We start from the raw sequence: 26092 nt of genomic DNA on the forward strand, positions 1-26092 counted from the left end.
CGTATATTATTTTGTACACTTATTGCATGTGGTACACACTCTGAGCACTGGTCGATGGGGTGCGTGATCCGTGTGATCATCATCCCGGTGTCACGAACTCCACTAAAATAACACGTGGGGGTCGAGGGCGCCACAGCCGCCATGGGCTCACCCTAGGCCAACCCCGAAAGCAGAGATTGAGAATCGCTTGGAAGACGATTGGAGTGGCTAAAAAAGTGGCTAAAAAAGTGGCTGGGTTATATTTATTGGAAGCATCTGTTATTAATTCTAGTGCATTTTCTGCTCTCAATTTAGCTGTAACCATTCCTTATTTTGATCTCTGGCATTTTAGGTTAGGCCATCCCTCCTTCAAAAGGATTCAAACAATTCATAAGTTGATACCTGATATTACTACTTCTTCCAATTTTTCTTGTAATATATGTCCATTGGCAAAACATAAAAGATTGCCATTCACAACTAGTGACTCTATCAGTAATAAAATCTTTGATTTGATATATTGTGATATTTGGGGTTTCTTTTCTATTGAATCCATTACTAGTTTTAGATTTTTCCTTTCAATTGTGGATGATCACTCACGTTGTACTTGGGTGTATCTAATGAAAAATAAATCTGACACTCGACCTCTACTTTAGTCATTTTTAAACTCATTGAGACACAGTTTGATATTCATATCAAAACTATAAGAAGTGATAGAGGAGCTGAGTTTGATATGCCAGTTTTTTTATTCTTCTCAAGGGGTTTTACATCAACAAACTTGTGTTGCTACACCTCAACAAAATGGTGTAGTTGAGCGTAAGCACAAACATCTTTTAAATGTGGCACGATCCCCTTAGATTTCATGCCAATTTACCTCTCATTTTTTGGAGTGAGTGTGTTCTCACATCAGCTCACCTAATTAATAGAACACCCTCTCCTTTGTTATCTGATAAAACACCATATGAAATACTTTTCTCCAAGCCACCAAATTATTCTAATCTTAGAGTTTTTGGTTGTCTATGTTTTGCATCCACTTTATCTCATAATCATTATAAGTTTGCACCTAGAGCTCATCCTTGTGTTTTTCTTGGTTATCCATATGGTACCAAAGGTTACAAACTTTATGATTTGGAAACCAATACTATTTCTATGTCCAGAGATGCCATATTTCGAGAATATGTTTTTCCATTCAGAATTGGTTATGATTCTCCCACTCAATCAGTAGTCATACCAGTACCTCAAACAGATCATGATCTTGCTTCTGATTATACACTCAGATTGCCTGTAACTCATTTTTCTCAAAATAATCCTTCAAATTCCATGAATGAAAATACAAACAGTTTACCTCCAATTGTGATTCAGCAAAATTCTAATTCTGTTTCATCACAACCTATTATTAGAAAATCCACTAGAACACATAAACATCTATCATATCTTGCAGATTACCATTGCAACTTAGCCACATGTGCAGAGGCCACTTCATCATCTAATTCCTTGGGTAAAGGTTCAACCTCAGGTACTAAATATCCACTTTCCTCATTCATATCATATTCTAATCTTTTCTCTTCTCATAAAACTTTCACACTTTCTATTTCATCCCACAAAGAACCAACCTCCTTCAAAGAAGCCATAAAACACAATCAGTGGTGTGATGCTATGGTTGCTAAATCAAAGCTTTGGAAGATAATAAGATTTGGACATTAACTCACTTGCCTCCCAACAAGCAAGCTGTTGGATGTGAGTGGGTTTACAAGATAAAATACAACTCCAATGGTTCTGTTGAAAGATATAAAGTCCGCTTAGTTGCTAAGGGCTATACACAGCAAGAGGGATTGTATTAATTGGAAACTTTCTCCCCAGTTTCCATGCTAGTTACTATGAGAGTACTTTTAGCTATTGCTGCATCTAAGAATTGGTCCTTGCACCAATTGGATGTTAATAATGCATTATTGCATGGAGACTTAGAAGAAGAAGTGTACATGTCTCTTCCTCCTGGATTTCACTGTCATTCAAGTGGTTTTTCTACTCAGGGGGAGTTTATACCATCTGTTAAAGCAAATTCCACTAACTCTCAATTTGTATGCAAACTAGACAAATCATTATATGGTCTCAAGCAAGCATCAAGGCAGTGGTTCTCAAAATTCTCTTCTGCATTGGTGGATCACGGTTTTGTTCAATCTTCAGCTGATCCAACTTTGTTTACTTGACAGAAAAACAATTCATTCATTGCATTACTGGTGTATGTAGATGATATCATCATCACCAGTAATGAGGATGTTTCAGTAGTTGATTTGAAGCAATTTATCCATTCACAATTCAAGCTCAAGGATCTTGGTCCTTTAAAGTACTTCCTTGGCCTTGAGATTGCTCAATCCACCAAAGGAATTACTGCTTCATAGAGGAAGTATGCACTCGAGATACTTTCTAATTCAGGTCTTTTGGCTTGCAAGCCTGTTTCATTCCTTATGGATCAAAACTTGAGACTCTCTAAGACAGAAGGCACAATTCTTTCAGATCCACTTTGCTACAAAAGATTAGTGGGACGACTTCTCTATCTAACAATTACTAGGCCTGACTTGTCCTTTGCTGTTCAGATTCTAAGTCAGTATGTTGCAAATTCTACTGATGTTCATCTAGCAGCTGCTCATCGTGTCCTCAGATATATCAAAAGCAATCCTGGTCAAGGGATATTTTTTCCTTCATCTAGTGATTTGCAACTCAAAGCTTTTTGTGATGCAGACTGAGCTACATGAAGGGACACCAGAAAATCCATAACTGGCTTTTGTATATTTCTTGGACAATCACTTGTTTCATGAAAATCCAAGAAACAAAACACAGTCTCTACATCTACAGCAGAGGCTGAATACCATGCTATGGCAACAACTACACGTGAGATTACTTGGCTGCAGCACTTGCTTAAGGACTTGTTCACACCACAGTCCAAACCAGTTGTGCTTTTTTGTGACAATGAGGCTGCTATCCATATAGCTGCAAATCCAGTTTTCCATAAGTGAACAAAACATATTGACATAGATTGTCATATTGTTCGAAAAAAGTTACTGGCAGGAATTTAGAAGACATTGCATGTTTATTCAATTCATCAAGTGGAAGATATTTTGACTAAGCCTCTCGGCTTCATTTCTTTCTCTAATATTCTCTCCAAGATGGGTGTCATTGACATTTACACTCCATCTTGAGGGAGAGTATTAAATTATATAAGTCAAAATTAATCTTACACGTGTATAGCAGTTAGTTATGTTAGTTACTCTTTCTGCATGTGTATAAATAGACAACAGATACTTGTACACAAGGCAAGTTTTATCAAGTATAATTTTGATACAATTTTCTCTCCAAGATCTTTCTGCTCTCTGTTCTTTCTTGTATTCCATTTCTTTCTTTTGTTCAAATCCATAACTCAGATGCCAAAATTTTGTCCATGCATGTATCTTTCATTGTTTGCACACAGATTGTTGATCCTGCTTTTGTTCTTGCATATATAGCTACTCTTAGGTGATGATACATTGAATTTTAAACTTAATGCATGCTGAACGTCGTGATGATCCCTTAATAAGATGTCAATTAGGGAATATTGCGTCTTAATATATAGATCCAATTGTTATATGTACATGTGCAGATCAACTTCGTAAACATGATTTTTCTTAGTTTTCCCATTAATTTCTTGCTATTGGAGCATCTATAACTGAAGCAACGAAGCATGTAACTGAAGCAACCAAAGATCAAGCTAAGTATCCTGTGAAGCAATTGAAGATCAAGGAGAAAAACAGAGTATCTGAAACATGAGGAGAAGTTGCGTAAATCCTGGGTTTTTGAATTTTGAATTTGAATTTGTATTTTAAATCTATACGATTACTCTCATTGTATTATTTAAAGGAAACTGTTGTACTCGTACAGATTTATTGGAATAAAAATTAAGACTTCAATCCTATCATTCTTAGAATTCTACATGGTATCAGACTGATTGACCAACGTCCTTACCCTCTCCTTCTCCTTCTCCATCATGTCGACATAGCCCCACCCACTTCCTCTCTTCAACTCCTCCTCATGTTTCAAATACTATGTTTTTCTCCTTGATCTTCGGTTGCTTCACAGCGAAGCACGTAACTGAAGCAACCAAAGATCAAGCTGAGTATCCTGTAAAGCAACCGAAGATCAAGTACTTCAAAAGAAACTTGAGGTTTCATTCTTGTCAACAAAAAATCAGCTGATCTACTTACCAAACCATTACATGCTGCTCGATTTACTCTATTACGTAACAATCTTCAAGTTCAAGAATTGCCCTTTCGATTGTTGGGGCATATTGGAGCATCTATAATTGAAGCAACGAAGCACGTAACTGAAGCAACCAAAGATCAAGCTGAGTATCCTGTGAAGCAACCGAAGATCAAGGAAAAAAACAGAGTATCTGAAACATGAACAGGATTTACGTAAATCTTAGATTTTTGAATTTTGAATTTGAATTTATATTTTAAATCTATACGATTACTCTCATTATATTATTTAAAAGAAACTATTGTACTCGTACAGATTCATTGGAATGAAAATTAAGACATCAATCCTATCCTTAGAATTCTACACTTGCCGACTTGCGTGACTAGAGCAGTTTTAATTTACGACCAAGCATGCGGTTGACTATGATGCATGACAATTAGCCAATTAAGTATATATTATATATTAGGTCATTAATTAATTAGACACGTGATATAATTATATCATGGTAGCTGATACTGATCGATCAGTCTTACTCAACAGAAAGTCAATGTTGATGCAGTAGTAGTGGTGGAGGATCATCGAGTTCCTTTGAACATGGAAAAACAACTACCACTGACCCTAGCTAGCTGAAATCATTTCAGTACTGTGATCTTATGCATTAATTCTACTTTATTCTTACCTGCTAATTCTCAATTTCATGAATAATCCAATGCAATATTGTTTTTTAATTTCATGAGTAGCTAATTATAGGCAATATTATTATTCCAGATTATCATCTTCGGATTAATTAAAAAACTCATTCAACTGTGGTTTGTTTAGATACAGAGATATTTCATTTCATTTCATCTCATCCAATTTCAATTAAGAATCTCACTACTATTCACTGCAAACTATCTCAATTCAACTCAACTCATCTTACTATCCAAACTGACCTTAAACGATCACATTGTTTTTTAATTAATAAGCTAACTATTTTTTTCTACCTAGTGTTTCTAGAAGATTAATTAAGTAAAATTGCTTGGATGGTTGTGGTAACAAATTAATTTAGAGCCAAAACATTAACTAATTTATGCAGGCAGTAGTACTGGATCATCCATATCTAAACTATGCAGCATTTGGTTGAATCAATTAATTTAACCATTTGTTTGTTAGAAAAGACTCTTAATTTCTAAAGTGGTTCATGGGCAATCAAGTGATTATAATACTTCGAACAATTCATTTATACATATCAAACATACAAATTTTCGTACCTTTGATATTTAGGAACTACAATAGGAAGTTGGATTACCTTTAAATTATATATTTTTATTTTCGAATCCCAATGCTAATCATAAGACTTATGGCGTTTGGACACTTGGAATTACTCTTTATTCTGTTAATAGTAGTGAAATAGTTTAAGTTAAAATTTCTTATTAAATTTTGAGAAATGAGGTAAAAAAATTGAATAAAATATTATAAAATTAAAAAATTATTTAAATATAACTTTTTAATATAATTTTTATTTTGGAGTTTGCAAAATTTGTATTAATTTTTGTATTTAGATAATGGTTAGGTAATGATTAGATGAAAAAGTTAAAATTTAAAATTAAAAAATATTTTGTATTTGGGTAATATTTGAAAATAAAATTACAAGAAATGTTGAGAATTCTTATAATTATATGTCTCGTCTTTGTGGCCAAGCATCCACTCATATATCACTCCCTTAAAGGTTTTCATTCTAAACAAAGAAAAATGAGTATATATTAATAATTATTATATTTTATTAGGGGTGTAATTGGTCTGATTCGATCATATTTTGGACATATGTTGAAATCGAGCCGATACAAACCGATCTTGGAAATCTATGAACCAATATGGACCGATTCATCATTGAAACTGAGACTTTCGACTTTTCTAGTTCGGTTCGGTTTGGTTCGGTTCTATTTAACCAATTTTGTGATTTTTTTCACCCCTTACGAGTGTCTAATTTATTTCTATACTATAGTACTTATATTATAGTATCTAATTACATGTTTTTTTTTTTTTTTTTGAGAAACAAGAAATTTCATCCATTATGATGGAACATAGTGTAATATAATGCATAAGACAAACAAACTTAACAAATACATTAGGCCCGTAGGCTAGTTTCAGCATCAACTTCCAAACTGGCTTGAATAAAATCTGGAGGATGAGACCACTATTGAAGAGTATTCTTCACCACCCTTGCATGCCTGGCCAATTTATGTGCCATCCCATTTCCCTGTCGTCTAACATGTAAAACATTATAAGATTGGAATTGAGATAACATCAGCTTAATCTCCCTAATGATAGAGCTGTAACTAAACTCTACAATATAAGTTGATTGAATGGCTTCAACTACAATAACTGAATCTTCCTCCAAGATCAAGTGAGAAATTCCCAAATGAAAAATAAATTGTAAGGCTCTTAAGGCTGCAATAGCCTCAACATCTTCTACCAACAATATGCCTTCTTCCAATCTAGACATGGCCATAATCATACTTCCATTGTCATCCTTCAAAATAGTACTCACTCCAGACTTTAATTCCTGATAAAAAGTGGCTCCATCAAAGTTTAACTTCAACTACCCACTTGGAGGAGGTTGCCAACTTATTTTTATACTTGATTATGTATGGTGTTATTATACTAGTGCCTGACTTATTTTTATACTTGATTATGTATGGTAGTAATACTATGATTATAGTAGTAATACATGTATAATATATATATATATATTTTTATCGAAATATTACTAGTATTGAATTTAACTATAGTTTATATAAAGTTAAAGACTTTTTATATGAGTATATATAATCAAATGTGTAAAAATGTATTTATAAAATATATATTATAATTTATTATACTAAAAATGTATTTATTCTTGATATATATTAGATCAAAAGTAAATTTATATTAATAACTTAATATTAATATTAATGTTTAAGATTACAATTTTATATTATATTAGTTAGTATATAATATGTATATAATATAATATAATGTAAAAAATATATATTATGGTCCAGTTCGGTTCATACCGAAACATGAAAATTGGGACTGAACCCCCTAGTTTTTTTCGGTTCAACCGATTTTTTTTTTTCCTCCACCCCAATCTTTAATTAATATGGTCCTCTTATTTACGAGAAAAGTATTTTCATTTGAGCAAAAAAAAAAAAAAAAAGGAAAAAAAGAAAAAAGAAAAGAGAACATTTTGTACGGTCAATCAAAAGTATAACCGGAGACTGAAAAAATAATAATTTTATCCGTAATTAAAAAGTGAAATTTTCATATAAATTTTAAATTTACCAAACTTTTCTTTTTGTTTTTTTTAAAAGTACACCTTACAAGTACAATTAAATTTTAAATGAGAAATATTTTTATAAAAATGATTATAAGTGTATCATTAATCTTCTATTTATTTAGAGTACAACTTTATACATAAAAGATAAAAGCAAATTTATGATGTTAGTCATGTGAGAAGGAAAAGTAAGGAAACGAATGCCAAATGAGTAATGGAAGATACGGCTCAATGGAATCTTATTTCCAATAGGGTGATATTAGACTCTGAAATGCTCTAAATGCTTGTTTTGTGTATTTAGTGAAAGGTTCTATACTTTGTAATGGATGTATCATGATCTTCATATCTGTTTATTAAATAAAATAAAATACAATAAAAGGTTTAGGACTACTATCGTATTTTATCAGAAAAGCGAGGTCACGTAATTAACGAAAAAGTACTCTCGTTACAATTTACACCCGAATTACTTGGCTCATTCAACTAGGGGTGAAAAATCGGACCCTCGGTGCATTTTTTTGGACAATATCAATGCTGATTGATGAGAGAAAAATGAGTAGAGTAACTGACCATAATCGATTGATTGAGAGTGGTAAAATTAGCTGGTTTAGTTTCGGCAGGTTATCGTCGGTTTATTGGCGTGAACATCGGTTCCAATACTCAACAAATTTCTCAACACTTCAACAATACATATTACAGACTCAACAATGAACATCAACTTTACAGCTCTAAACAATAAACATCAACTATCCTATGAGAGAAAGAGAGACGAACGGGAGATGAGTCATGAGAGACCTGCGAGGCTGAGATAGAGGCTATGAGAGCCCGAGAGAGAGAGAAATATGACATCACCACATCAGAGGAGATGGCATCATTGCATCAGAGAGGGAGGCTAGGGGTGGCTGCCGCTGGGGAGAATCTGAGTGAGGGGAAAACAAATTTTGAAAGGAAGAATGATGAAGAAGGGCCGTAGGGGTCTTTTATCCTAATTCAAAATGACAACATTGCATTTTTTTATTTTTTACAACCCGCATTTCCAAAATAATGTTGTTTTACTTATTTAAGTAAAATAACGTCATTTCATATATAATATTTAAAAAAAAAAAAAATATAGCTGACGTCGATCGGTTTAACGATTTTTCCAATTGGGACCAAATTGATCGACGTCAATTTTGCTTAATTCCTAATGCCGGCCAATCAATTGTCTATCAATTTCAACCGGTTTGGTGCTCGAAGAGTCGGTGGCAGCCGGTTTGCACGGATTTTGTTCGGCCCTACATGCAACAAATTCGGAAGAAAGAGAGAGGGTTTTCTAAATAAATTAATAATTCTACTAATCTCTATTGTGTGCGGAGTGCAACAACGTTTTATTGCCTCTTTCCTTCCCTACCTTCTGCAGCTCAGTCCGGGAAACCTAATAATTTTCCTATTTTCTCTCTCCCCTCCTCCCTCCCTTCGAGCTCCCCAATCTCCAGCTCTTTCGATCCAACAAGAGAATGGGAGACTCGAAGAAGTCCACAGCCACTGGTGTTTGGCCCACCGTGAAGCCCTTTGTTAATGGTGGAACGTCTGGTATGCTCGCTACGTGCGTCATCCAACCCATCGATATGATCAAGGTGCGTCATGTTCTGTATAGATCAGTTTCCATGTTTCTATTCTCTATTTTTACAGACACCCATCAGAAAGTTATGATCTTTTTGTCCGCAAATTGGATTCTCTTATGGGTTTCAGATCTGTGATTCAATGGTCTTTTTTAATGGATTCTTTCTTCTCTCTTCAATGGCTTAGTACGTTTAAATGTGTCATAGCTTTGTGATTTTGTTTGTTTGTGTTTGGATTTGTGTAGGTGAGGATTCAATTGGGTCAGGGATCAGCAGGCCAGGTGGCGAGGACTATGCTTAAGGAGGAGGGCTTTGGTGCCTTTTACAAGGTTTGGATCTATAAACCAATAAAAATCTGAACTTCCTGCTTGCAGAAAAAATAAAAAAGATTAAATTTTCCATTATTTGAGTTGTTGATGTAGTTTTTAAAGACGCATGCTTTTTCTAGTACGTAATTTGGTTTTTGTCTTCACAAGATCTATATGAAAATATGGATGTCTATAATGATTTAGCGAAAAGCTTGAGTTTCTTATGTTGGTGTGTCATTTGACTGGAGTATGAATTGGTCATTAATTGATAATTATTAGCCTAATTGTTTAAGATGAGCTATAATAGAAGGTGGGGATTGTCTTACAGTATTAGCTGGTTGTTTGCATGGTCTGTAAATTGTGTAGGGTGTTTGCTTAATTGTCGATTCTTAAAGACTAGTATAGTAATAACAAAGGAGCAGAACGAAATCTGCTAATTAAAGCTTACATGGTCAGTGGTCCTGTACGACTCAAATTGAGGATATACAACATCTCCTGACATTCCCCCCCCCCAACCCCCCAACCCACATGGAAAAACCACAAAGCTAAACCATTAAATAAATTCTTCGTTTGTCTAATTTTATTCTTTTGAGCAGGGGCTGTCTGCTGGACTTCTCAGACAAGCGACGTATACCACAGCACGGCTTGGATCATTCAAGTAAGTGTTGATAACATCGACTGTTAAACCATCAATTCTTTTAGTGTTGAAAAACATTTCAGAGTTGTGCTTTTCTTTCTTGGAAAGCTTGGTCTTGTCAATCTGGATATTTACAAGTGGTTTCAACTGTTTTAATATACCTAAGTTGCATATTTAAACTCACTATGATTATGCTTGTAATGTATCAAAATGTTTTCCTTTGTTTCCCTTAGGATTTTGACGAACAAAGCAATTGAAGCCAATGATGGGAAGCCCCTACCACTTTATCAGAAAGCTTTGTGTGGGCTTACTGCTGGTGCTATTGGAGCAAGTATTGGCAGTCCAGCAGATCTAGCACTTATCCGTATGCAGGCTGATGCCACTTTGCCTGAAGCCCAGCGCCGACATTACAAAAATGCCTTCCATGCACTCTCTCGGATTGTGGCAGATGAGGGAGTTTTGGCACTCTGGAAAGGTGCAGGCCCTACTGTAGTGAGAGCAATGGCATTGAACATGGGAATGCTCGCTTCTTATGATCAAAGTGTTGAACTTTTCCGGGATTCCCTTGGTTTTGGTGAAGGTGCCACGGTGTTAGGTAAGATTCTTTGCAAGATTTCTAGCTATTTGTTGCCATTAGAAAGTCTAATATTATTATTTTACTTACCAAAACGAAAGCATAATATTGATATTGGAATTTTTGTGTGTAATAGTATTGCGCACTACTTTAATGAATCGTTATCTTCAAGAGGAATATATTTGAAAAAAGTGAAAATGGGGGCCTCATATATTAGGGGGAGTTTTGCTCAACCTTCGGCATGATTTTTGGGGTATGTTTTTCATTTCTCTACCCCACCCCTCCCAGCCGCCAGGGTACGCACTTACAACCAGGTACTTAAGTGACCTCTCATGTGCAAAGGATTTAGATGTTTGCTATGGATATTTTCTGAAACACAAGTTCTAACGTGACGAGGGAAAGTTATTTAATGGATATTTTTCTATTATTTTCTTTAATGGTTGATCGCCACATGTGCGTGCGTGTGGGGGTATGCTCATGTGGGTTATTATGGATTGCATTTGCGAGTAAACGCTTGCCATATTTTTGGGGGGGCGTGGGAATAGTATCATTTGTTGATGTACAACAGATACTACAATATTGATTTCTGCAGAAGATGTTGTTAGGCATGTGCTATGCAACTTGTTTATTATAAAGTGTGGGTTTTTTTATCGGCAAGTAAAGGTGGGTTTTTTTAGTAGTAGTGAAGGTGGATTATTTAGTCGACGATTAGGCCATTTTGAAACCTATTTTTAGGCCTGTCTTATGTCCACTGATTTGATTTGGTGTATGCAAGAACTATATTTTACACATTTATTTGTATACCACTTGATAATCTCTTTTAAGTTCATTTTCTGGAAGTCTTATGTCTGCTGACAAATTTAATTTCCCGCCGATATGCCTGCATTTTTTACTTGATTTCCTTTTATACCTGCATGTTCAGTTAATTCATAAGCCTTTTCCATGTTCAGTAAATTCAACATCCCTTTTCATTGTTTTTCAAAATTAAACTATTCTTTAACGATCCGGCTATAAATTCTACAAGAATTGCAGGGTCACCAAATGTTATCTGCTTTAAAAGGTCTGACTCGAAAATAGCCACATTCTGTTAAGAGCAGACCAAAGGTTGCTTGGCCTATCCAAATATCTTAGGCTGCTATCTGAGCACACTTGGGCATTGGCCCATTAGACATTCCCCTCGATGGCTGGTTGAATCTTTGTGGCCCTTCAATGTTTTGGATATTCCTCGATGTTGGAATTTCTTGTTTCACACAGCTGATTGCACCTTAAGATGTGATTTGTATTTATTTTGATGATCAGTATTTGGGATCTGGGTTTAGAAGCCATGCTCAATTAACATTATTAAATAGATTTTGTTTGCGTAGAAGTAACCAAATTTTGAATTGATCATTATATGCAAAAGCCAGGGTAAAATTCCATTGGCCATCACAAGTATTTAGTTTGCGATTTTTGAGGTTCTTGGATTGAGATGTGTATGCTACCAAGGAGCCTTCTTGGATGACAATAAAAAAAGAGCCTTTGCTGTTCCCCTTTCGTCTCTGTAGGCACAGATACACATATAATTTATTATCTATTCTTTCTTGTACTGAAGTGCAAAAATCGAAACTTCTATTTAGTTCAGACTCAATTCCTACCAGTAATCAGCGTTCATTCCCAGAACTATCTATCATGTCTATACTTCAACTAATGTTTTATTGCTACCTTTTTCTTTTCAGGTGCCAGTACTATTTCAGGATTCTTTGCTGCAGCTTGCAGTTTACCATTCGATTATGTCAAAACCCAGATTCAGAAGATGCAACCTGATGCCGAGGGGAAGCTTCCATACTCTGGCTCTTTTGATTGTACGATTAAAACCTTGAAATCTGGAGGGCCTCTCAAGTTTTACACCGGATTTCCAGTCTATTGTGTTAGAATTGCCCCCCATGTCATGGTATTCTCTCTCTCCCTCTCTCAAGAAGTTCTATATTTCAGTAAAAAAAAATTATTTTGGCATGGACGAATGTAACATTACCCTGGCACCCACCACTGAGCCATTTGCTGAAAGATCACCTACACTCAATCGCCTACAGGTCTTGTATATATCTTTTCTTTAAAATTAGTTTCTGACTTTGGGATGTTTGCTTTAATGCAGCTGACTTGGATTTTCCTCAACAATATCCAAAAGGTTCAGAAATCCGTAGGGCTATAATTTTTCTGCAGGGATGGAGTTTCTGACAGGGTGAAGCTTTAATAATGTTATTTTCTGCTGCCTTGTTTTGGTTGGTTTGACACTCTCGCACCGCACCCTTGAAAGTAAAAACCAGTTTTATTTTGATAGTTTGATTGCAACTGAAATAGGCCTCTACAATATTTCTAAATTGTACCGGTTATCTTTTAGATGTGAGACTGAAACGGGATATTACTGTTTCTGAACTCCGAGTCTTTGGTTTTGAAATTTTTGAGGAGGAATGTCCAAGTAAAAATAAAATGTACTACTCTATAAAACAGTTTATCGCACAAAGTTTTGTACTTCGGCTCTCTATTTTTACAGAAACTCTGTTCCAGTCAAAACTTTGATGAGTAGAATAGAGACTTTGATTTTATTCCTTCTGTTCTCGTGGTTTTTCATGGCATGTAGTTGTAGTTAGTCAGTCTCGGATCTGGATTTGATCCCCCCCACACACCCATCTTTAATCTTTTATTCTTTTAGTATCATTACGAACATTAATTTGCCAGAAACCGAAAAAACATTAAAATCATTCTTTTAGTTAAAAACTGTTTTCTTAGGATCCGTTTGGATGGTGAGATAAGATAAGGTGAGTTGAGATGATTTGTGAATTGTAGTAAGATTATTAGTTGAAATTAAATGGGATGGTTCATCTCACCTTCTGCTTCAGCTCCTTTTGAAGGATTAGCTTGCAAACAGTACTTTCATAAATAAAACAAAACCCATACTTTCTTGCATATCTACTATACAAGCTGCATCGCTAGCTAGGTATACAGCAATTCTTAGTGGTTTGCTTTTTTTATTCTAGGATATCATTATCATTATATATATATATTTATATATATATATATATATATTAAGGTTGGTACAAATGCGGATGCAAGCGAGGTTCTGCATAGGCTTGCAAAGGTTCGGCCAAGAAAAGTTGGTCATTCTCAGTTAGGTCAATCTTCTCCATATTATTATTGGGCGGAATGCTCCACTTAAACCCATGGAGAAGCCTCGCCAATAGCATCAAAGTAATGAGCGTCTCCAGCGTGCCTCCCATGCATCCTCTCCTTCCTCTGGCGAAGGTAATGAACCTCAGTTCAGGTTCAGCAAGCCCTTGCTCACACAAATTGTCCTTCAAATGCTGCTTGGGATTGAATCCCAACGGTTCCTCCCAGACTCGGGTTCTGGCCAAGGCCTAATCGGCTTGGCAAAACTTGACTACCTTTTGGGATGAAGTAGCCAGCCAAGGTAACATTAGCAGCCGAGATGTGGGGGAGATTGAGCGGTGCAATCGGGTGGAGCCGAAGAGCTTCCCTTGCACAAGCCATGACATAGGGGAGCTTGGGAAGATCGGATTCTTGGACAAGTCTCTCTTTGCCAACCACCCTATCTATTTCCTCTACCGCTTTTTGTATCTGCTCGGGCTGGTTCAGCATTTCCACCAAAGCCCATTCTGCTGCATTTGAAGGGTTATCCACGGTTGCAAGCAGTAGTTCCTGCATGCATAAATAATAACCATATATATCATCCCTCCACAAACATGCTAAGTAGTATAATCTGTATATGAATCTAATCTAATATTTATATGATAATATAGATATAGATCATATCTAGAAATGGTAAAAATATAAATTATCTCACAGTGATTTGAGCTTTGATCTCCGCTGTTGACAGTAATGGGTTCCCATCATCATCCTTAATTGAAATGAAGATGTCAAGAAGGTCCTCAGGTTCCGTCCTCTTCCCTTCTTTCCACATTTGTACTCTCGCATCTACAATCGGATCTTCATACTTTTTGATAACTTTCAAAGCATTCCTCACCACCTTCTCATGGCCATCCAGATCAAATGGCTTCAAGATTGACATGTAATCCGATACACAAAAAGCGTAAACATACAAAAGCATGGCAAAGAGCGCTTGAATGTGTTCTTGTTCTTCGAAGCAAGGCCCTCCATCCTCTCTCCCTTTCCCATAATACCTCTTGTTGAAGATCATCCTCCTCATAACATTTCCAGTGAAGTGTTGACAAACCGTTCTTACATCCACCACCGTTCCAGAAGTACTGCCAATATCTGATATTGCAGAGCCTTTGCACTGTTTGCACATGTTATATATAACGCGGACAAGATTATCAGCTTCTTCATTTCTCTTAAAAAGCAGCCACTTTTGCAGGGCTCAATATCTCAGAGTGAGTACCCTCCTCATTTTCTTCCATTGATCTCCCCACGGTGACACGCCTGCGGTTAAGAACCCGTCACTGAATATATTGGTGGTGACGGTGATGGGTCTGGATGCAAACACTGCATCGTACTTCTTCAAGAACTCCATGGCAATCTCTGGCGAGGCTACTGGAATGACATGCACTCTTCCCAGACGAACGCAGGCGATCTCTGTGTTGAACTCTTTCATATGGCGATGCAGCCACTTGTATCTTGGTTTATTCTTGAACAACTCTGGAAGATTTCCCACAATCGGCCAAGGTTTTGGACCGGAAGGGAGTGGGGCAGCTCGCTTGCTTTTCATCAAGGTTTTGGAAAGAAAGATGAAAATGAAAACAGCTGCAGGGAGAAGTACATGCACAGGAAGGTTAGAAATTTGGAAGCGCGCGGTTGAGAGGTGGCAGAGTGATCATCATGGACGTCGATGCTCCATTGATCGAATGAGAGAGAGGAGGCCGAGGACAAGGCTGGCGGAGGTAGTGATAGTAGTCTAATGTTCAAAATGGCCACTCAGTTCCCCAGGCTATAAATGTGTGAAATTATGAGGCGATATATATTACTTCTATGTATATATTAATTACAAAACTGAGATATATATATATAGAAAAATTCTAAACATAAACCTTATATTCTAACACCATTTAAAAATATATAATCTTATAATTTTACCCTCATATTTCATGAAATATGAAATATAAAATATGGAGATAATAAAAAAATAAAATTATATATTTTTAAGTGGTATGCAGAGTGCAAAATTTTTATGTAGCACGACTCGTGTGTGTGTATATATATATATATATATATATATATATATATATATGCATGGATGGCTGATCTCTACTAGTATTTTAAGAGTTTCCAGGAACCATGAAGTCACATGCATGCATGTCTGATCTGTCTGTCTTCCCTAATTAATTCTAAGCATTTATTTCACTAGATTTTCTGTAGATGTTTATAATTAATTAGCAATTAACTTAATTTATGACATTTGACTTCTGCTTAAACCTCAACAAGTGACCAAACAGATTTGATCTGTAACATAAATTATCTTATGTACTGTTCCTCCTAATAAAATTTCTATAATTAATTTCGTCCATCTGTACATGATGTTTTGTATCTACGAATTTTCATTAATATATACTTATACAATTAATCACCTTGAATGAATCTTCCCTTTTTTTCTTTCTTTCTTTTAAGGGATCGGAAAATTATCAAATTCCATTCTAACTCATCTAAGATACAAAAGCGGCATGCAGCATGTTCTGCATAAAAACTCCATGCCTATTATATTAATTGCATGCTACCGAGTAAAAGTTGAAAACGACAACATATATAAGGGTGTATAAATCCGTCCGGTTTTGAACATATTAAAACTGAACCCGTCACTACAATAAATAAGGTCTTTTGGAACGAAGATTTTCATCCCAAAATATTGACATTTCATCCCAAAACATATTTTGGGACAAAAAAAAACTGTCCCAAGTTCGTCCCTATAAAACCATCCCAAAAGGTATTTTAAGATGAAAATCACAAATTTATCCCAAAAATATCTTTTGGGACGAAATTAAGTTGGATCGTTTGATCGCGTTCGAACATATTTTTTTTTTTTTTGTGGGATGAATTAAATTCGTCTCGAAAATCCGTTTGAACAATTTTTTTTTTGTGGGATGAATTAAATTCGTATCGAAAATCCGTTCGAACGTCGGAAAATAACATTCGAACAATGAGGAACGGTTCAAATGGGTATTTCATGACCGGTCGATCGATACCAATCCGTTCAACCAAATACACATGAAGAAACGTTCAAACAAAAAAATTGATGATCGAACGCAAATAGTGAATTGCCTGTTCGACTGTTCGAACTCTAAATTGCGATGTTTGAACGGTTGTGTTCGATTTATCTATGTTTGAACATTTGATGAGAGTTCGAATGGTTATTATTTTCTTGGACAATACTTAAAACCAAATAGATATTTATATTTCAAAAATACATTACAAATTGTTCAAAATAAATAATACTAATCTAATAAGTCAGAACTAAATAAATAAAATACTAATAATACTAATAAAATTATCAGTACGTGATATATAATTGTTCAATATGCAAAAACACTTCTAATGAAATTCAATAGTTTGGAGGCCTGAATTGTTGCATAAGCATCTACATTTGAAGTTGCATCTGTCTTTGTTGTTCTTGCATTTGGAGTTGCAGCTCTCTTTGTTGATCTTCTTGTTGTTTTATGCGTATCTCTATGTCTACTTGTTTCGTCAATTGAGCCTCTAACTCCTACTGTTTTGCCATCAATTATTCGATCATAGAATTTGCATTCTCTAATGCAATGACAGTAGTGCTTGATGTTGATGAAGAGATTGAAGGCTTTACACAGCGACCCAAACCCCTCAAGTAGCCTGAACGTTGACCCAGAACTTGTGTAAAATTTTTAACATCACTTGTTGATGAATTATGATATGATGCAACTTCAGCATGAAGGGCAACCATTTTATCCTATATACAACATATAAAATTAATATTAACACAATAATTTAAATATGGTTAATTAAAAGAAATTATAATACTTACATAATTCTCATGAGCATCGGGATGAGTTCACTCTCTATTACTATTAGTATGTGTTGCAACATATAATTTTGTCAAATCAAAATTGGTGTCTGACTCTTTCTACAAGAGACATTGTTAAGATATAAAGTCTATATTAAAAACAAACTATATAGAATAAAAAAAAAATTAAAAAAAGTACATTACCAATTTTTGAGAGAGGTGATGGAAAGATCTTGAGCATGCATGATGATGAATTTTAACTTTGATCTATTCGTTTTGTTTATAGAACTTCGCTCCTACATAGAAGTTGTAAAAGTTAGTAAGTGAAAAATTACAAATATGACACATAAATAATTCATTTAATTTACCTTATATGATAAATCTTCAAACATGCCACAAAGTTTTCATCATTCTTCAGGTCGGACATCCTGAAAAAGATGCTAGCGTGCATCTTCCTTGTTCTCGTACTTCTTGTAATGCTCGTGACATCTCGCCTTATACATGCGGAATGCATTACACATCAGCTCTTCGACAGTCCTACACTCGTCTTTCAGACCAAAATTTAGTTTGAAGTTATCCTTGAAAAAGTATATACACAAAGATATTATCATTTAGAATATTAAATAATATCAAAGATGATAGCTATTACTAATATATACTATCATATATATTAGTAATATATACCATATCATATATATAGTATCGAATATAGTATTCTAAATTAGTATAAAGGAAAATATATTAGTAATATATACTATATGATATATAGTAATCTATATTATATATCATATATATCGTATCACATATATTATCCTATACTAAAGTATAGTGGAAAATATAAGATCATATGTATTAGTAATATATACTCACATATATATAGCCTCAAATATACTAAGATCACATGGTAAAGTATAGAAAAATTTATAAGATGATGGTATATTAGTAATCTATACTCTATATATATATATGCTGTATAGCATCATATATGCTTTATATAGTAAAATATAATGGAATATATAGTATGATATATATTAGTTAAGTATAAACTCATAGCATATAGTACTATATGCTATCATATATATATATATATATATATATATTACAACCTCATATATAACACTTTGATAGTAAAATATTATGATATATTACTATTATACTATAATAAAATACATATAAGTTATTATGTTTTCATTTAAAGTATTATACTATCATAATATATATTATAATATTACATATATATTACAATATATATAATCTACTATAATAATATATATGATATTAATTTATAGGATTATAAATATAATATATATTTAATATAAATTTTTACTAAACTTAAAACAAATACCGTTCGAACGTTAACGTTCGAACAATAGTTTAAAACCGTTCGAATGGTCAAATATAACGTTCGAACAAGTATGCACATATAAGTTATCGCAAACAGAACTTTCTCTCACGCCGCTGTCCCCACCGTTTGAAAACGAGAGAAAATGTTGGAACGCCCATCAATCGCCGTCGTCTGCCACCGTAATCAGCAACTACGTCAAACACATTTCCTCTCAAGTGAAGATATGCATTTTAAAAGTTATTTTACCGTTTATTTTATGATTTTATGGTTTTATTAGCTTTTTCTAGAAAAATTGTATTTTTTCATCAATAGTCACAGTAGAACACCATAAATCTACCGTATGATGTTTAGAAATGAAGAGTAATATGTGTTTTGTCGAAGAAACCACAGAATCGATGCATTTTTGGATGTTTTCATGACTGATGAGTTGACTCAACCATGGCCGAGCTCGATCTGGTTTCCGTTTGAATGCATTCAAACAACTGAACCCTTACGTTCAAACGGTTTTTAGTGTCCGTTCGACTATATATTGAATCGTTCGAACGCTTTTATATTAAATTTGAACCATTTACTTTATATTAGCTTATTAAATTGTTTTTATCGTTTCATTGAATTGTTCTATCAATTAATTTATTAAATTTCTATTAGTATATAATTTTGTAAATCTTTTCGTTGTAATTAGATTTATCACTAATACTGAATATATATTTTATTTTTAAAATTTCAGGTTTATAATAATGTCTTATAGGAGGCGTAAACGTGGTAGATCAGGGGAACCTTCCATCCAAACAGTTCGAGAGTGGACTGTTTTACTTGAGCGACATGTAAAATTGTCTTATTTTGTGGCTCTTATTTGGGAGGGTTATTCCCTCCCATCAGTATTCAATGATCGTGGTTGTGCACCAATCTTAGATCAGCGAGAAGAAGGAATAGAGCTCATTTCCTACATTGAGATCGTTATTGAGTTCTATAAAGAGCTCGGTGGTGCCAGCCCAGACGATGTGGGGCATACAAGATCTGTGCCCGATGAGCTCCTATTATATTTTCAGCAAACAGACTCGCCGCATATCTGGGTATTTCTAGGCTTCTTGATGCCTATCCGAACTTGCCGCCTAGAGAGTCTGATCCTTCAGGTGATACAGAGTTGTCTCAGGACGAGGGACTAGTTTACACAATGAGATCGAGACACTTGCAGATCATTAGGTCAGAGACTTAATTGTTGGTCCAGATGCTCCAGTGTACAATGGGATGAAGAGTATTAGGCAGAAAAATATATCTTATTTATTCAAGATAATGAATTTGATCATCGACAACAATATTGATCCTTGGCAGCACAAGACCGAGGTCGGCATGGATCGAGTGAGATTTATGATACGGGTCGCTCGTGGCATCCTGATCAACCTCGTGGGTTATATATTTGAGAGGATCCGATCAGAGGCACGGTTCATTACGAAAGATATACTGTCGTTTGGGATCCTCATCACTCGATTTTTGCTACATGCCGGAGTCGTGCTCGAACCTGCTGAGCGTTCTCGAGAGCCAATGAGACCGATCAACAGCAGCACCCTGTCATGGAGCACAGGACACTAAAGATTTAGTTTTCGTGGAGCTATTCCTGACAGGGCTGAGATTCAGAGAGATGCATAGCCGGGAGATACTAGAGTATCGGCTGGTGAGACATCTGTACAGGCCGAGGCATCACGATCTACTCACGAGGAGATGGCCGACATATTGCATGCTGAGATCGGCATACACACATCAGCAGTGATTGTTGCAGTACATACAACCATGTCTGAGTTGCGTACAAAGATTATGGCTATCGTCTCTGGGTTACGTATAGAGGTTAATGAGTTACGTATAGAGATTAATGCCAATAATGCAACTCAGGTCACGCTTAGTACTCGACTGGCACAGATAGAGAGACAATTAGCTGCAATCGAGGATGTGTGTAGAGATCTCGCATCACAGTAGTTTCTATTTTTTATTTCTATTTTTTTTGTTATAATTATGGACAGTATATATGGTGTTTTGATAATTTGCTTTATTTGTAAATTAAATATTTTGTCTTTTTTAGAGTAATTATTGATTTATATTATGTGGTGTTTGGTTGATAATATTTATTTAACTAAAAATTTTATTTAACATAAAAGAAATCATTAAAATATTTTTAAATTAATTACATAAAATTAATTAATGAATTTGTATATATGATATATATTGTTTATATTTTGAGTTTCGTACTGAGATTAATATTATACCTTCGAATGTATAAATGTGGTGCTTGAATATATTCTAACTAAATATATTCCATTCGAACGGTTTAGAAACATTCCTACCAGGTTTTGCAAACAAATATTTTCCGTTTGAACACAACAAATTATCGTTCGAACGGTTGTGAACTCTTCCCGCCATAATAAATTATTTTCCCTCCAAGATTTTACTGTTAGAATGTGTTTTTTACTGTTCGAATGGGAAAACCTTTTTGAGACGATTTAATTCGTCACAGAAAAAACTGTTCGAACAATTATTTAATTTGTCTCTAAATAATTTCATCCCAAAAGCTCAAATTTGTTGTAATGAGTATACACTAATTTTGAGATTTAAATAATCAATACCGCATTGGTTACACCTTTAAACCGATACTTTCGATTTTACCGGTTCGGTTTGATTTTTTTTGTATATTATATGTATAATATAACTATATCTTATAATATGTAATAATATAATGATAATATATTGTAGTGTATTATAATATATTTTATAATTGTATTATAGACTATAGGAATATATTATAATATATTGATATATTATATATATATTATCGCTATAGTGATATAATATTAGTATAACTACTAATACTATAGATTATAGTGATAATATATAGTTATTTATATAGAATTTTAAAATTTAATGTTATATTAATTAGTAATTTAGCATATAATACCAAGTTATTATATTTATATAATTATATATATTATATTTAAAAAATCATATAATATAAAAAATCATATAAAAAATATTTTATATAATATAAAAAATTAAAAAAATATATATATATACCAGTCCTTTTTTTTCATCCGTAGACATATATATATAATATAATATATATATATATATTTATATATAGCACCACCAACATTTAAAGCATTTATAAGCATTGTATTGATGAATAACATCCTCATTTATATTTAATTTTAACATATATACGTTCAAAAGAGAAAACGTGCATACAGGTTTTGGGCTAGTTGTCTTTAGTTACCATATTGGTGGATTTCATTAGCTAAAAAGTGCCTTTGTTTCCCTTTTTCTACATATACCCATATTGGTTCTAAATATTTTCTTACTATTGTTTGATGACCATTCTATGTCTACATGAGTTTATTTGATGAAATCAAAATCTGAAGTTAGGACTATTCATTTCCTTCTACAATCATTGACACACAATTTGGAACAAAAGTACAATGTGTAAGAAGAGATCATAATGGCTTAGAATTTAAAATGACAGATTTTTTCTCCTCAAGAGGAATCATTCATCAAGTCTCATGTGTAAAGACACCTCAACAAAATCCAATAGTTGAAAGAAAACATTAGCACTTACTAAATGTAGCAAGAGCATTAAAAATTCAGTCAAATGAACCCTTAAACTTTTTTGGGGGAATGCATCCTTACTGCCACTTTTCTTATAAATTGTATTCCATCCTCAATCCTAAAAAATAAATCTCCACATGAGATCCTTTACAACTCAATTCCATCATACAATCACTTCATGAGGAATTTTGGCTGTTTGGGTTATGCTTCTACTCTTACCCAAAACATATCAAAATTTTCTCCATGAGCAAGAAAATGCATTTTTGTATGATATAAACTTTTTGAAATGGAATCTCATAATATTTATTTGTTTCCAGAGATGTAATTTTTCATGAATCTATTTTTCCTTTTTGTTCTCAGTCCACTTTTTCAAATTCTAACTTGCTAATATCTAAGCAAAATCATGTTGTTCCTCCTAAATTCATTCCTGATTGTACTGAAAGCTTCACATATTCTAAACGTCTTCAATCTCAAACAAATTTTGCTGATTCAATTACTGCAGACACTATAAACATCCCATCTCTACATGATGAAACTCATTTTCCACCTCTTAGAATGTCAAATCGACAACATAAAACACTTGGATACCTGCAAAGTTATCATTGTAAATTGATTGGTTCTAGTTCTCCAACATTTTCTAAAGATCCTGCTCTATATTCAGGTAACAAATATAGCATTTCTGATGTACGCTCTTACTCTAAATTGTCTCCATCACATAGAGCCTATACTGTAGCTATATCTTCTGATTTGGAACCTATCTTCTATCACCAAGTTGTTACGCATTCTCATTAGCAAGATGCTATGTCAGCAAAATTATCTCCATTTGAATCTAATAACACTTGGGTTCTAACAACATTCCCGCGAAACAAAATTCATATAGGTTGCAAGTGGATCTATAAAATTAAACACAATATTGATGGTTCTATTGAGGGACATAAGGCAAGATTTGTTGCCAAATGGAATACTCAAAATGAAGGCTTAGATTTTTTTTTTTTTTGAAACTTTCTCATTTGTTGCAAAAATGGCTACAATCATATGTGTGTAGTCTCTTGTTGCCATTCATAATTGGCATTTTTTTTTTCATTTAGATGTCAATAATGCATTCTTATACGGAAAATTAGAAGGTCTATGTCATGTTTTGAACCGATACTAACCCATGGGGAAAGTGTGTTAAGTGTTAGGCCATTGTAAGATCTTTTTAGGTTTGAGCTTATTGTTAATTACTTCTTTTGGCATATGTAAAAATTGATGAAACTTTCCTTGGCGTGGCTATCAAGAACACACACCACACAAAGTGTCTCACCATACATAGTATTTTCCTTGCCATATACACATGACTCTTATTCAGTGATGCAGTGAAAAAAAAAACACTCGACAGGGAACAACTTCAATCAAGGAATAATTGGATATGCAACCACCAAATTACTCGGGTTTGTCTTTTTTAAATTTTTTGTTTCATTTTTACTAATAAATTTGATTTTTGGAAGATTTTCCCAACAAAATTCCTCAAAGTTCCACGAAGACTTAGTGTCTATACGTCTTGGGAATATACTTCACTGGAAATCAACTACATGGCGTGAAACACCGGCTGCCTCTCCTCTCAAGCATTGTTCACCATCTTAAATTGTTGTCATCAGAATAGACCGATCGGTATTTCTGGCATCCCATCATTGCCAAAGAATGGTGGCCTACGGATGTTGCCCATGTGTCACTAGCCTTCACCACTCAAGTGAGATGAACCAAGTTTTCAAACTTTAAACATGTGATTTGGATTATTTAACCTAATATGTTTGTTTTTGTTGGTACGATCAACCTCTAGCTCCCGCCACAGATTCTTGTAGAGCATTGTCTCCCACCTCAAAGGGTTACGTGGTCGAGGCACTCTCCCACTACATCCATCGCCAGAGTTACGCTGTCGATGGCATCTCCCGCTGCACTCACATCGCCAGGGTTACGCGATCGAGGGGATCTCCCACTCCACCCATCGCCAGAGTTACGCGGTAGAGGGCATCTTCTGCTACACTCGCATCTCCAGGGTTACGCAGAAGAGGCACTCTCCCTCTAGCCTAATAATTAAAGGTAAAACGGTCAAGAGATCTCCCATTAACACCTTCTTGCCAAAAGGTGATGCGGTCGAGGGATCTTCCACTAGCCTAATACTTAAAGGTTAAAACGGTCGAGTGATCTCCCACTAGACTAATACTGAAAGGTTAAGACGGTCGAGTGATCTCCCACTAGCCTTATAATGTTAAAACGGTGGAGGGATCTCCCGTTAACACCTTCTCGCCAAAATGTGACGTGGTCAAGGGATCGCCCACTTGCCTAATACTTAAGGGTTAAAACAGGTGATGGATCTCCTGTTTACACCTTATCAACAAAAGGTGATGCGGTCGAGGGATCTCCCTTTAACACTTTATCCCGCTACACTCACATCCGAGTGTCTTCTTCGGGAACGAGTCGACAGGTTCAGCAACTGCCTAAGATGGATCTAAGGAGTCGAAGGGCACCTTGACCACTTATGCGTGGCATACTACAAACAAACTCTTACATCTTCATCGAAATGGAGAAACACCAACAAAAAGATCACAGCAAGGGGCAAAATCCATTGAGACCACTGAAAACCCAAAAACGATCACCGGGAATAGAAATATACGCAATTTGCTAGGGATAAACATTCACATACAATCACTACGCAAAAGTTCTTACAAACAAACTTTACAAAGGCCCATTCTCGATGGCCCTTACTACAAATTTTACAATTTCTTCTTAAGGACAACTTATGGAGATCTCTATTGCATAACAATAAAAACTACGACCCATCTACCAGAATTTCTTTTCCTCCACCACGGTTGACTTGAAAATTCTCAATGCCTTCTTGATAAACAAGTTGACCTTAAAAATCAAGAGCATCTGTTAGGGATTAAATTGGCTGGGTCAAACCCTCTGGAAATCTATCACTAAGGGAAGAGATAAAGTCAAAATATCATGCAGGAAAGAGATAAGATAAAGAAGTTGGGTCAGACTCTTAAACGGAAAAGATATCACAATTCAAGTTGGACTCTATCTCTCCAAGGAAATAACCTCTATATAAGGAGTCACTCCCCCACAAATTTGGGAGGCTCACTCCATGCACTCTCCACCAATTCTCTAGAGGGACTCTCCTGATACTAAATTCTTCCATTGTATTGAGCGATATGTGAGGCTTCGAGATATTGTAAATTCATCACTTGATATAGTGAATTTTGCCCCCAACAACACGTGGACTCAGGCTTTTATGCCGAGCCACGTAAATTCTTGTGTCTCACTTTATTTACTTATTTATTATTTATTTCATGGATGAACGTGAAGAAGATCGTATCGAAGTCCGAATCCCCAACGTTGGTAGGGGATGACTCTTTTTTCCTTTCCGGTCTTTTGTGCAATTTTTGGCATTAACAATGAGCTTTTATTTATTTATTTGAATAGTAGATGCAATGTTTAAAATAAACAAACACGCAAATGTAAAGTGTCAATTTGGCCTAATACTCCATTCCAAAATTGAAGAATGACGCCAATATTGGTT

General features: G+C 34.7%; 1 protein-coding gene and 1 pseudogene across 1 annotated transcript; one reads left to right on the forward strand and one right to left on the reverse strand.

Moving 5' to 3' along the window:
* The first annotated feature begins 8831 nt into the window (after window positions 1-8831).
* Window positions 8832-13180, forward strand: LOC109001643 (mitochondrial dicarboxylate/tricarboxylate transporter DTC-like). The gene is made up of 6 exons (XM_018978998.2): window positions 8832-9114; window positions 9345-9428; window positions 10004-10065; window positions 10278-10639; window positions 12334-12548; window positions 12750-13180. The coding sequence occupies exons 1-6, from the start codon at window positions 8995-8997 to the stop codon at window positions 12804-12806; spliced, it is 900 nt and encodes a 299-aa protein (XP_018834543.1). The 5' UTR covers window positions 8832-8994; the 3' UTR covers window positions 12807-13180.
* A 696-nt stretch (window positions 13181-13876) lies between these two features.
* Window positions 13877-15564, reverse strand: LOC109001642 (annotated as a pseudogene).
* Window positions 15565-26092: the final 10528 nt, after the last annotated feature.

This window comes from Juglans regia, chromosome 14, assembly GCF_001411555.2.
Source record: "Juglans regia cultivar Chandler chromosome 14, Walnut 2.0, whole genome shotgun sequence".
NCBI classification, from domain to species: domain Eukaryota; kingdom Viridiplantae; phylum Streptophyta; class Magnoliopsida; order Fagales; family Juglandaceae; genus Juglans; species Juglans regia.

Bases quoted from the DNA above. Each gene is read 5' to 3' on its own strand.
- LOC109001643 (XM_018978998.2), top strand. From the start codon at position 8,995: ATGGGAGACTCGAAGAAGTCCACAGCCACTGGTGTTTGGCCCACCGTG. The intron at 9,115-9,344 runs GTGCGTCATGTT...GGATTTGTGTAG, and splicing joins AACCCATCGATATGATCAAG to GTGAGGATTCAATTGGGTCA. The intron at 12,549-12,749 runs GTATTCTCTCTC...GCTTTAATGCAG, and splicing joins GAATTGCCCCCCATGTCATG to CTGACTTGGATTTTCCTCAA.